At 37.2% G+C, this 14019-nt stretch overlaps 1 protein-coding gene across 10 annotated transcripts in view; it reads left to right on the forward strand.

Moving 5' to 3' along the window:
* CACNA2D1 (calcium voltage-gated channel auxiliary subunit alpha2delta 1) overlaps positions 1-14019 on the forward strand; it is a 361055-nt gene that overhangs the window by 160804 nt on the left and 186232 nt on the right. For all 10 annotated transcript variants that reach the window (XR_005258952.1, XM_038153955.1, XM_038153956.1 and 7 more), the window contains exon 4: positions 7781-7840. Coding sequence is in view for 9 of the 10 variants with exons in the window: in XM_038153955.1 (XP_038009883.1) it covers positions 7781-7840 (60 nt within the window). In the remaining variant the exon portion in view is untranslated. The remainder of the gene's footprint in view (positions 1-7780; positions 7841-14019) is intronic.

Below are 14019 nucleotides of genomic sequence, written 5' to 3' on the forward strand. Positions count from 1 at the left end.
TCCCCATAAATGTGGAAATTCTGCTTCTCTACCTTCTGATGTGAATCTACTACACTCCTTTTTGCTGTTTAGTAATAGTTGAACATGATACATTTGTACGCCTCTACATTTGTACACCCCTACTGTACTGTGTTAAGTGTGTCAGGTATTTCACACAAATAGTATTTCGTGCCTCGTGGAGGGGACTCAGTGCTCCAGTCAGAAAAGTCAGTTTTATGCTCCCTACGTTTTTCATTGTGGCTGTATTTGATCTGTTCTCTGGTACTCAGATACTCCTCTAGCGATGCCTTTGGACCCATGGTTCATATTTCCCTTTGACTGCTCATGTAAGGTTTCTTTTCATCAGGTACTAATGGTTTTGCTTGTTCTAGTAAGGATTATGGACATTAGATACAAAGCTGAGGTGACACCAGTGTGTTTTCAGACAGCTACAAACTAGTACTTGACATCATCCCCCTGCAACTTCTGCAGGCTGTGCACTCACCTAAGTGCATATTGAGCTGTACCACTTTTCCAGAAGGTTAAACGTTTGGGGTTTAGCTTACTTACTTATTTCTTATTTAGCTATTTATTCTCCAGAGATGACTTTCAGTACTGTATACAGCTCCAGCTCTTCTGTGATTTGTTTTCAGGACGGAAACAAAAAGTGACAATATCTGTACATTTGACTGCTTCTGAAGGATTTTAGATTCTTTCTAAAACTTATCTGAAAATCCTTATGTATTATATTTGAAAGACTTTTTCAGCTCTCTTTTAGGCCTTGAAGTACTGCTGATATGTCACTTTTTCCTTCTCTTTTTTTTTTTAATTTGCTAGGAATGAATACAAGAAAAGAGCTATTTCTAGTTCATGTTTTAGGGAAGGGCTGCTTTTATGTAATGGAGAAGTGTTACTGTGACAAATATTCTTTGGGCTTTATCCTTTCTTGCTTTCCTCATATGACACTTTTATCAATGACAGGTGATTGCACGTGACACTTCAGGCATCAAAAAGCAAGTGTGGGATGCATTTATTTAGGGCATCCTAATTTCACTTTTTCCTGTTGAAATAAATGTGATTAGTTCTGTCAGAAGGCGTTAACTTTACCTACAATATTGTAATCTCAAGTACTCTAGGTCAGAATTTATTTCCCGTTGATTTCTGATCCTATTTCGACCAGTGGCTTGATTTGGTTTGGAACTAGAAGACCATGAATAGAAGTTCTCTGTAGAGAATCAGCCTTATTTTTTTTTTTTTCTTCTTTTATTTAAGTAAAGAAGAGGAATAAATGTTGTCTTGAATGACAAAGAATGATTTTCATTATAGCAATTAACAGATACTGGAAACCTTTTAAGCTCTATCTTCTATATATGTAGAAGGTGATAATATTTTTTTTTTCCCATTAAGTTACTTTGTAACCAACACAACAGCCTTTCTTTGGATATGAGGTCTTCCTGTTAGAAAAACTGATTAACAAGGTCTGAAATAGAGTTATTTTTCATATTAATAAAGCAGAAATGTCTTGAAATGCATTAGAAAAGCAGACAAACTGTGGAAAATAATTTTCTGCTTACTTTTTAATTAAAGTTGAGTTTTGTAATCTACAGCTGAATTAGAAAAAAAAAAAAAGTTACATTTTAGGTTTCTGTAAATTGTTTATAGAGTGGAAAACAAGGATTGAGGTGTTACTTTGAACTGTTGTCCAGAGTGTAATAACACAAACTTTTCAAAAAATTTGGCTAATTCCCAATTGTGTTAAATTATATATACATTTAGGCTAGTAATTTTATATGAAGACTGCTTTTTGTAAGTATTACAATGTCAGCAGACCCCTGGTATATCCTTTTTCCATGCGGATATGACTCAACTGCTGCCTTAGATGACAGAAGTGAAACTGTCTCCAGAGAGTAGCTGAGGAGTACAACATACACATCCTATACAGAATATAGGAGAGCAATTATAAACACAGCCTTTCTGTGACCTCATATGCTTCAGATATCCTCATTAACAGAGCAGAGATCACATTACCATCATGTGGCACAGCAGATGTCAGAGTAAAGAGTAAAGAGAAGCTGTGACTATGCAGTATAAATACCTAAAATATAACCAAGCTGCAGATCAGCAAAAAACAAAAACCTATATTTGTTCACTCTATTAAAGAAAAAAAAAAAAGTTAAAAAAAAGCTTAAAGTTCTGGTTACCCTTCTGCTGAAGATTATGGTCTTTATATAATAGAATACAGCAAAGCTTAGGAAAAAAAGAGTACTTATTTGACATAGGGGAATGTGAATTATCATGGGAAATTTTGTGCTTCAGTGTTAATGATCACAATAGTTTTAAAAGCAAACAAATTTACTTGAGAGAGGAAACTTTAAAACTTGTTGTTACAATTTAAATCAGCAAAGTTGGGCATGTCTTTGGTTCAGTCTAAGACGCTGGTTGGGACTGTCTTATCCAAACTGACATGCCTCAGCTTCATAAAATCTAGATCAACTTTTGTGGTGATAATTATTATCAATTCCCACTTATTATAAAGATCATATAGGAAATATCTTTATGAATAACATGTAAAATGGTAGTCAGCCCCTACTAACTCCTCCTGTGCCCCACTGGAAGTATGGAAATAAGACCAAAAAAAAAAAAAAATCCAGATGTGTTTATATGAGGATTATGGTCTTTCTATCTTTAGCACATCTATGCTCACTTTTGGGTTACTGACCTTCCAGTTTACTGTTGTTTGTTGAGCTCACACTCTCTGTGTGTGAGACTACAACATGGGTAGTCTTTTGATAAAATTGGGTACAATTATTGAATAGGGTTACTCATGGGTATTTGGATAATACATTACCAAGAATTCCTGTGAAAATATAACATATGCTATGCATGTAAAGAAAACAGAATCAAGGTAGAAGAGAATAGTTCTAATTTATTTTAATATAGAATTTAACAGCTTGCTGAGCTGCAAATGTAATCCTTTGGAGTTTGTCAGTCTGTATTAAACCTGTATATAACAGTATCAGTCTTGCATTGACACTTCAGACACCAATATATGAGTCTTACAAAATCTCTTCCTCATCTTGTATTTCATATCAAATTTATAAGCAACTATGTAAGAAAAATATTTGTGTTTCAGACACATATATGAAAACTATGTATTAAACCACTTTTACACATACTTCTTGTGGCTTTCGTGCTGTTCATGCAAGAACAGATTTGAGTATTTGGCTAATATTTTACCATCAGGACTTGAAGGCCATTCTGTATTCTGTGTTGTTCTTTATGAGCTTAATATTGACATATTTTCCCATGGTACTTATTTTCTTAAAATAACCTAAAAAAATCCTTGGATTTTGTGTTTTAGAAAGTTTGTGAGGTTACTGATATCTATTAACTCTTAAGATTACACATTTTATAATAGCTTTATATATCAAAAAGTAGTTGAATATTATTTTCAAATAAAACACTTAAAGGAGAATGGAAAGCACAAAAGAAAATTATTTCATTGTACTGAATATAAATTTAATTGGGCCATTTACCGACAGAATCCTGTGCTGGCGAGGAGGAGATAAAAATATGACATATATGTAAGAAAAATGAAAGCTGGAAGATGAATAGGCCTTCTAGGGAGTTGATCTTTACAGATCAGATAAAGATTCTTGCTCTCTGTGCTGCATCAAAGGCTGCCTTTCTGAGATAGTAACATGAACTTGGAAACTGGGGACAAGACCTTCGAAAATAGAGGGTTTTGAGATTGACAAGCAGCTGGGCTTTTGGATTTTTTTTAGTTGTTTTTCTTTTCTATTATTTGTGTGTGTGTTTGTGTGTGTATAATCTTTTATAATCCCTTTAAAAGTTAAAGCAAGATTCATAGGCTGGTGGAGTGAATTAACACTTGCACCTTATCTAGCTTTTCAAAAGCTGTTTTCTTTTGAAGATAACCTTTCAAGATATAAAGAAATCTAGTGGCAGGTACCTCTGGACTCCTTTCAAAGTTTGATTAAAAATACTTATTTGTGAACAGTGACTGATTTTCAAGGGAGTTTTTTTGGGTTTTTTATCTTATTTTTTTTAGTTGATGAGCTAAGTATTCTGGAAATTCCTGAAAATAATGCACACTGCACCCTACACTAAGGAAAAAAAAAACAAAAAAAAGAGAAAGCTGTTCTCATTAATAATTAAAAAAAAATAGAAGTAATTGTTTCATCTAGGAAAATTTATGAAACAAATTGCATGTTTAATCAAAGTGTTTCCAAGCACCTTAAATTTGACATCAGCTACTGTGTCAATCACACTGGCTATATCTGGCATCAGCTCCTCTGATCCCTTACTTAAAAAGCACCATCACACAGCTGTCAGGCATCCTCCAAAGGACATGAACAGAGGCTACAGCATTCTGTTAGCCTTTGCAGCCCTCTCTCCCTGGTCGTGGTTTCTCAATTTATTTACTAATTCAGAGTAAATCTGTGTTCTCCAGCAGACTGCATAAAGTAAGGTTCTTTAAATATAATGAAGTAAGCCAGAACACTTCTGTTACATGTTAGTTTTGTTTCTTTTTTTTCCATTTTTAGTTTTTTTTCTGCTTTTTCTACTCTGTATTCAAAATATGCTGTTAAATAGAGCTTTGTTCAAGGCATGAAAACATCTCACAGCTTTCATCTATACAGCAAGCAACACAGAGGGTGTGGAGGAAGAAATTACTAAAAGCTAATGTACAAGAATATTGTTTTAAACCATTTTTTTCTTACTTGCTTACACATAAACATTTATATCTCAGGATTTTAGTATTTGCTGGAGAAACCGGTAGGGAGCTGCAGTGGGTCATGGTGTTAAAGAAGCTGTTGCCTTATTAAACCCTCATTGTAATGAGAGGGAAAATGGGAAGCTCCAGGTGTCAGCCGGCTGTTGTGCAGCTTCTCTGTCAGCATTCTCCAGAGACTCTTCCATCAAAACAGGGAAGGCCAGACCTGACATTTGCATACCTCAAAAGGAAGCAGGCATGATTTCTTTGAGATGAAAAATTAGTCTCCTTGTGTCACAATAAAAGGCTCAAGTAACTTGAGTTTGCTTAACTGGCAGGCTATCTTCGGCCGAGGGGTGTTGACACAGGGCAATATGAGGTACATTCTAAATATACATTCCAACTAAAGTATTGGAAGTATTGGATACATTGCAGATATTTTTTTTAATTGATCACATAACTGGAATAGCAATAAAAAACCCCTTGATTTTTGGACAGTAAAGCAAAAGATTTATCAGGTAAGCAGTGATGAAGAAATCAAAAAGGTATCTCAACCAGTTGCCATGGTCCTGTCTTGTTGTCATGTGTACTTCCACTATGGTGTCGGGTGTGGGGATCTAGGAGACAAGGAGCAACTGTTTTCTCATTGGTTATTACTGTTTCTTAAACAGTTTGCTTGGATTTTCATATGAGCTTGATTACCTTTAACAAAGCTCTCTATGCATGCCCCAAATGCCAGCCTCTCATTTTGGAGGCTATTTTAAGGTGTAAAGCATTGTAGATATTGCATGTAGGGTTATTTTAGAAGGTTGCTTGGGCAGTTAGGGTGGGCTCTAACTGAAACCTGACTGAAAAATTCTAAAGGAGAATAAGAATACAATTTTAGGAGGGATGTTCTTTTTTTTTTTTTTTCCTTCATTTGAGACAAGAGAAAGCAACCCAAACCAACTAATTTTTTTTTTCTTTTTTTTTTTTAATTTGCTTTAAGCATTTTCACTTTATAGTGCAGATTAGCTAAGAAATCTACCATTTGAACTGAGGAACTTCAAGCATGGCTTCAGTTATTTCCATGGAAAATTCTTATAGTGTTAATGATGAGTATATATTTCTCTCCATAATCCATCTATCATTTTGTGCATTTGGGTTCTGCTGTCTTTTATGGTTCTCAGAGTACCTTAAAGCAATGGAGCAGAGTGTGAAGGAAATGTGAGGGCAGTGTTAACTGCAGCTATTTACACATGTAGTAAGTGTTATATCTTGCTTTGATACAATCTGGTGAAATATGACTTAATCATCTTGAATTTATCAGAGGATATACAAATTTAGATGCAGAACGGGCTAGACTAAGTGAATAAATTGGATGGACAAAGTTGTTCTAGTGTGTTAGCACAAAAATGGAAATGCTGTAGATGTTTGTCCAGTGCAGTCAAGAGAGAGTTAGACTGTGATTTTTTTCCAATATAGTGTATGAAATAATATCATAGTTTTTCTTTGGTTAGTGTGGTACTTGGTTACTGTGGATGTACCTCCAGTGAGCAGTGCCTGTAAAGTGCTGGTAGCTTTCTGTTAGCTAAGAATCATTTGAATTGACAATAAAACAATTGAGTGGGGATACATTTTGTGGCCATAGAGGACATAGGTTTGTTGACTTTTTTTCTGGTTGTAAAGAATTATTTCAAACCTAAAAATAAGGAAAAGGTCGTAAGTTCTGATTTTTGAAATGTGTCAATCATCCTGGTAGCTGTTAGAGCAGGGAGAGGGGTTGCCCTCAGGGGATAAGGTACCACAGGCAGTTGCAAGATCTGAGGTGAGGTTCTGACAGAGCCATGTCTGGAACTCCAGCTTTCCTGGACTCTCTGGTCATATTCCTTTTGCTGTTAGCAAGAACTGACAAGGTGACTCAACAGAAAGTGTGACTTAGACACCAGTTCATTTTGTGCAGGGATTGGTGTGAGTATTAAAAGGGTCATCAGACTTATTGTTACACAGTAAGCATTTTCATCCCTACTTATCTGGTGGACATCGTCAGGATGTATTTCCTAGAAAGGGACCATGACTCCCTAAAAACAGTTGCTAAAATTTTTATCGTGCTGTAAAAGAATTGAGTTCTAGAAGTAAGTCACTCAGCAATTAGGACATGGCCGAGTCCACATGAACTACGGTCACATCAGGTGGCTGCTTCTTCAGAGTGAGCTGGCTTGCTTTAGGGATGGGTGGATCTGTGGGATTGGGGGATCAGTGTGCAGCTTTGCTGGAGAACATGCATTACCGTGGCAAATTCTATGTGCAAAATTGTAGTAAAGTCCTAAGAATTATGTCCAAACAGGTTTTTTTTCAGATTTCAAATTTTGTATGAGGAGGAACACATCATCCAATCTAATGGATGTATCTGTACAAGAGGTCGCTTTGAAAGAGCAAATTCCTGTGTATTGTGCTTTGCTTCCTGCAGGGCTGAGTGAAAAGACTGGATTTTATTCAAAGCATTAAATAGGGGGGAATGCTCTCTAGGAACATGCTTGTTACTCTCTGGCTGCCAATTCAATCCATGAGATCAGACTCCAGCTAGTCCCAAACTACTGATGTTTTATGCATCTCTAATAATCACAGGGCTGTCAGGAGTTTCTATAATTGAAGCTAAATGATATAACAGAGAAATGAATGTCCATAACATGGTGTAATAATAATTTAATATGTACTTGTATTAGATGGTAGATTAAATTAGAGCACATAAGACAAGGTAGTGTGCGTAAAGAGAGAGTATTTTCAACAGGATGTTGATGGATTTTGAACTTAACTAAAACTTCTTAAATTATATTGGACTGAGGGTTAAATTTTCTAATGTGTTATGGTACTTAAATATAAAATAATACAGAAAATAAAATCTTTTAGATGAGATGGTTCACCTTGACTCAAATGCACATAATTTTCAAGTAAATTCAGAAAGCATAGATGTAAAATTTATAGAGAGAAAATAGCATGAGGAAAAAGTAAAAGCAAAAGATTTTTCTATGTGAAGAATCAGTAAAGACTAAAATTTATGTCCTCTCTCTCTTTGTTCTTCAGCGCCTTGCTAAAGAAGCAGAGAAGTACCAAGCATCGCATCAGTGGAGGGATGAATTTGGGGTAAGCTTCATTTTTTTCTTCTTTTAACCTTCTTGGATTTTTCCTCTTTGAAATGTTAACTATAGTCTTACAAATATGTTGTTTGTGTATCTACTACCAAAGGGGTTGCTGACTATGAATAGACAGGTTTTTAATTCGGTAAACAGAGTCTCGGTCAGGGTGTCTAGAGAATAAAATGAACTTTTCCCTTCAGAAGCTCATAGGGAGCTTCACAGACCAGGGATGTAGCTCTGAGTTGTACACAAGACATCTGTTTGTTTTGACAGACAAGGAATGATTACAGAGAAGACATTTGAGTGATGGTTGCTACCAGTTAAAAGTGTGCTTATTCCAAACACTGAAACAGAATCATAGAAAAGATTTTTACAGGTTGTCTTTTTCTTATGTTAAGGGAAAAAAAACAAACAAGAAAAAACTTAATACAGAAGGATTTGTTTATCTGCATGACTTGGGATTCATAGACTTTTTTATAGAATCCCTTTCTATATTTTAATAACTGCATCTCCTCTTTCAATATTCTAGTACTGCTGAAAGAGGCCCCAACCTGGTCTAACATTAAATTATCTTCTTTATTCATTTCAGCCTATACTGAAATGAATTGACATTTTAAAATGTAAAACCTTGATGTTTTTATTACCAATTAGGCCAAATTAATATTGTGCTGCATGATTATAAGCCTCTTAATTCTAAGCTGTAGTTCCTGGCTAAGTGTACAAATTATTTATTATGCCTTTGTTCCATGTTCCTTCAGAAATAAAAGCAGACGGTACTTTTACATGATGCTGCTGCAAACCTGGACTGTGTTTGCACATCCATGGGAATCACTTAGCACACAGTTAAATGCACAGTGGCTTTCTAAGAATGTTGTCATGGTTTAACCCCAGCTGACAAGTAAGCACTGCACAGGCACCTGCTCACTCCCACTGAGTCAAGGTGGGGGAGTCAATTGCAAGAGTAAAAATGAGAAAACTCACAGGTTGATATGAAGGCAGTTTCATAAGTAAAGCAAAAGTTGCATTTCATGGCAAAGCAAAACAAGGAATTCCTTCCCCACTTCCCATGGGCAGGCAGGTGTTCATCCATCCCCAGGAAAATCCAGCTCCTTTGCCCTTAATGATGACTTGTGAAAACAAGCACCATCGCTCCGAAAGTCCACTCTTTTCCTTCTTCTTCCTCCAGTGTTGTACGCTGAGCATGGTGCTGTATGGCATGGAGTATCCCTTGGGTCAGCTGGGGCCAGCTGTGCACCCCCAGCCTCCTCACTGGTGGGGCAGTGTGAAAAACAGAAAAGGCCTCAGCTGCACAAAAACACTCCTCAGCAATAAAAAAAAAAACAAAAAAAACCACACACCAGAACTATCAACACTTTTCCCAAAACAAATCCAAAATAAAGTCCATGCTAGCTACTATGAAGAAAATTAGTTTCTAACCCAGTCAAAACCAGCAGAAATGTTCATTCTGATCCAGTGTTACTCAGGCACTTGAAGATCTGAAAATAGACAGAAAAGCTCCTAAGGTCAGGCCATGTAATTCAGATGGGAGTGACTGACTTCAGGAGTACAGAGAGTCTGGACACAGCCTGAATGCTTTTAACTGTGCTCTCTGCACAGGCACAGTTTCCAACACACAGTAAAACACACAATGCATATTCCATGGAGATGCTGTAACAAGAATGCCACAGCGACCTTTTCTGCTAATCTGTCTCTCTTGTGACTGGAAAACAAAACCTGCAGGCTTGATTGACTCAGTGCAGAGCTGTGTGAATACAGTAAGAATCTCATTCTAATCATTTTGCTATATTCTGGCATCATGTCAACACCACCTCAGCTTTTGTTTTTCTTTTATCCTTTTTTTCACAGTACAAGTCAGTCATACTAAAGAGGCTTCAGGTTTTATCTGAGTTCATTGCCAAGCAGACATCTCAAAATGTTTTGGAAATGTGATTTTTTTATTAATGTTGTAGTTTAGACAAAGACTATGGTCAATATTGAAAAAAAAAAAGATGCAGTTGAATTTATAATAAAGTAACTACCAAGTGAGATTGTACTGTACTGTTTTGAATTTGGATCAGAACAGTGTGCACCATATAATAACCTTGACATTAGGTTATGCAATTAAATTTCAAATAAATGTATTAAGCCTCTTATAATTTAATTTGTTCCATTTTTGCCAGAAGTAATCTTTCTTCTCTTCTGGCCTACTTTTTAGAAAATGCCTGCTCAAATTAGTTTGCACACAGATCTTTCTGATAAACCTAATTTTCAGTGGAAGACTCATTCTCCTAATGGCTGTGATGGAAAATAGAAGATAGACCGTAAAACTTTCTGCAGTTAAAGGTTCTTAAAGTTCTTCTGATAGCATTATGAATGGTCTATATAGTGCTGCATGAGGTTCATTTCTCATCCAGGATTTGGGTTTGGGTGATGAAAGCCCTTCCAGCAGCATTGCACATGAGTCACTCTAGAATGAAACTCATGGGACAAGCTATTTCTGCTTCTAATGAGCTTGTGATCAGCAATGTCCTTGACAGTCAGATTACAGCTGAATAATAGCCTATGGAGTTTTCAGGAGAAAATATCACAAGCATTTCTTCTGGGGAAGTGCATATGGGCTGACTTGAGTGGAACATATGCAAAGAAGATAGGGCAAAGAAGGCTCACTGTGGGACCAAGGTCTGTACAGAGCTACAAGGGACGTGTCAGTCAAAAAACCACCAGGGTGCCTGTTCTAACCCCTAACTCTAAATATGAGTGGGTTTTGCACAGTTCACAGCAAAAGAAACGTGCAAGCATTAAAAATTTTATTTTCAGGTTAATGTCACAGTATAATCAAAATTCAACATCTTAGATGCAGTCTTTTGAAATAAGCTACTACAGGGAAAAAAAAAAAAACAGATTTACTCCCACAGACTTTTTTTTTAAATTTCGCCTAATAATCTAGCGTAAAGACTGTCCAATTTCTTTAAAGAAAAAAGAAAAAAAAACCACAAAAAAGACTTGCTTGTCCTTTCTTTTAGAAAGTTAGGAGACCAAACTGTTTACAGACCTACAGATCCACATCTACTAGAATTCCTTTTTCTGTACTTTTTCTAATTGAGTAAGAGTAGAATTTTTTCCAATATTTTAAGTACAATATTATATTAAATTCCAACTGCTTCAAGCAGACCAAACAATGAAAAACAAACAAAACAAACTTAAAAACAGAATCACAGTGTGGTTTGAATTGGAAGAGACCTTAAAGGTCATCTTGTTCTGACCCCGTTGCCATGGGACACCTTCCACTAGACCAGATTACTCAGAGCCTCATCCAACCTGGCCTTGAACACTTCCAGGGAACTTCTCTGGGAAATCTGTAGCAGTGCCTTACCACCTTTACAGGAAAGAAGTTCTTCCTAATGCCTGATCTAAACCTACCTTCTTTCAGTTTCGTAGAATCATAGACTGTGCTGAGTTTGAAGGGACCCATTAGGATTATTGGGTCCAACTCATGGCCCTGCAGAGGACACCCCAATCACAACCTGTGCCTGAGAGTTGTCCAAGCACTTCTTGAACTCTGTCAGGCTGGGGGGATGTGACCACTTCCCTGGTGAGCCTGTTCCAGTGCCCAACTATGGGGGGAACTCTGAGGGAAAAGCCTGTTCCTAATGTCCAACCCAAACCTCCCCCAGCTCAGCTTCAGGCTCTTTCCTTGGGTCTTGTCACTCGTCACAAGAGTGAAGAGGGCAGTGCCTGCCCCTCTGCTGCCCCTCGTGAGGTTGCTGAAGACGACACTAAGGTATCCTCAGTTTCCTTTTCTCCAGGCTGAACAAACCCAGTGGCTTCAGATGCTCCTCCTAAAGATTCCCTTAGCTTTTCCTTGGGCATTCTCTTATATCTCAATGTCTTTTTAATATTTTGATGCCCAAAACTGCCCCCAGCACCTGAAGTGAGGCCGCCCCAGTGCCTGGGTGCTGATGCTGTGCCTGATGCCTCCCAAGACAGGGTTGGCTTTCCTGGCTGCCAGGGCACTGCTGGCTCATGTTCAACTTGCCATCAACCAGGTTCCCCAGGTCCCTTTCTACATTTGCTCTCCAGCCTGTCCTTCCCCAGTCTGTAACACAGCCAGGGTTGCCCCATCCCAGGTGTAGAATCTGGCACTTGCCCTTGTTAAGCGTTGTCAGGTTGGTGGTTGCCCATCACTCCAGTGTATCGAGGTGTCTCTGCAGGACCTCTCTGCCTCTGAGGGAGTAGACAGTTCCTTCCCAGTTTGGCGTCACCAGCAAACTAACTTAGTGTTCCTTCGAGCACTGCATCCAAGCCATTAATGAAGGTGTTGAAGAGAACCAGGCTGAGGATGAAGCCCAGTGTGACCCCAGCAGTGGCAGGTCCCCAGCCTGATGTCCCCTCATGTAAACTTTGTGCCTGGCCCATGACCCCATTTCTCATCCAACATGTAACTCAGTTTTCCAGCTGTGAGCTGGACTTTTTGGACATCTAAAATGAGTTAAGAGCATGCATCTTACATATTTACTATTAGTTTTAGCTAATTGACAGGAAAAAAACCCATTATGAATATGGGTATTTTTCACTGATAATTAAATATCAAAACACATTTGGAAATTACTAGTTCATTTCCTAAAGGTACAAAGTTGTTCAAAGTTATTAATTAAGAATAGTAATTAGGAATATAAAATATCTTCTAAGTAAAAAAGGGAAAATAAGAACTATTGGATTGTGATGTGTTATTTCCTGATGAAGCACAAAGTTGGTTAAAATAGTTGCACTGCAGTTTACTTGTATGGCCTGAAAATAATACTTACCTGTTAGAAAACTACTCGGTCCCAATAGAATATTTGTGAAGTTTATGAAGGAAAATCAAAAGTGCGTACCTACAGGCAAATGAAGAAATCCCATTCTCTGTTTCCTACTTCATTGGTACTGCCCAATTCCCAGCTGCCTGTACAGCTGGAGGAATTAAGCCTGCTTGAATATTTTAGATGAAAGCAGCTACAACTCAGAGGTACAAACCAATAAATCTAAATGAAACAGGCTTGTCAGTTTGGAATTTCTTGTATACTACAGATTGAAAGGGGGATGCTTTTGACAGTTGTGATAGTCCAATTATTTTTTGGAGATAGAGACTCATGAAAAAAAGATATGCAAACTGAAAGAATGAAAGGGAGAATTCTGTATGAAGTAATTGCTGTTATTCCCCAAATGAATCTTCTACAATTACATTTGATACCACACTTGATTGCCTTGCCATGGTTGGTTAACTAAAGCAATTCTGTTTCCAGTTGGGTGGCTGTATTAATTGTACTTACACATGTAAAAACATAAGGGATGTCACATTGGTATTTTATAAGGGGAGTCTGTATGGATGGCCTGCTAACATCCACTTATTTACATGGAGACTGAAACCCAAACTTTTAAGACTTACTTATCATATAAAAATGCCACATGAAAAATTCTTTCAATATGCTTTATCTTTTAAGCAGTAGTGTAATTTTATTTTCTTCTGTGTAAATGATGTTTTTCTACCTCTTGGTAATTTTGAGACAGCATTTTCTCCTATAATAATATGTAGGCTGGTGTTCATGTACCAACTGGGTTAAAAATAATGACAAAAGGTCATGGGAATATTACTTTGGAATTATGGTTTGTTTGTTTATCTTTTTCTAGTAGAAATTTTGTCTGCATAAAACTGTAGTGAAAAGTTGCTCAGCAAGGAAACAGATGATGAAAAGGATAAGTAAGATAAAGAAGGTTTCCTGTCACCAGAGTTGATCCAAGCATTGACCTGCAAGAGCAGAGCTGTAGTAGGTGTCTCTGTGGCATCTTGCAGTTTGAAGATTTTCAGGACTGCAGTTTATTGTGGATGTTACGACAATGCTGAAACACTGCATTTTAAAAGCCTTAGCTGGAAAACAAACAAACCATGAAACTTTCAGCTTTGGCATGGTTTCATTATAAAGAAGGAGTTTACTAAACATATTTTTTTCTCTTGGAAGAAGGAAAACTCTGTGAAGAAAACAAACTAGAATCCTTTTTCTCTCATCTCTTCAGAGAGATTATACTCTCATGGTTTGTACCTCTGATGATTCTCTTTTGTGCAAAAAGCATCTGTGAGAAATGATGCAGCTGAGATTTGGCACCAGACCTGCAGTACAGGGAACCAGTCTTCACAGGTGCAAAGTAGGT

This window comes from Motacilla alba, chromosome 1A (assembly GCF_015832195.1).
Source record: "Motacilla alba alba isolate MOTALB_02 chromosome 1A, Motacilla_alba_V1.0_pri, whole genome shotgun sequence".
NCBI lineage: Eukaryota > Metazoa > Chordata > Aves > Passeriformes > Motacillidae > Motacilla > Motacilla alba.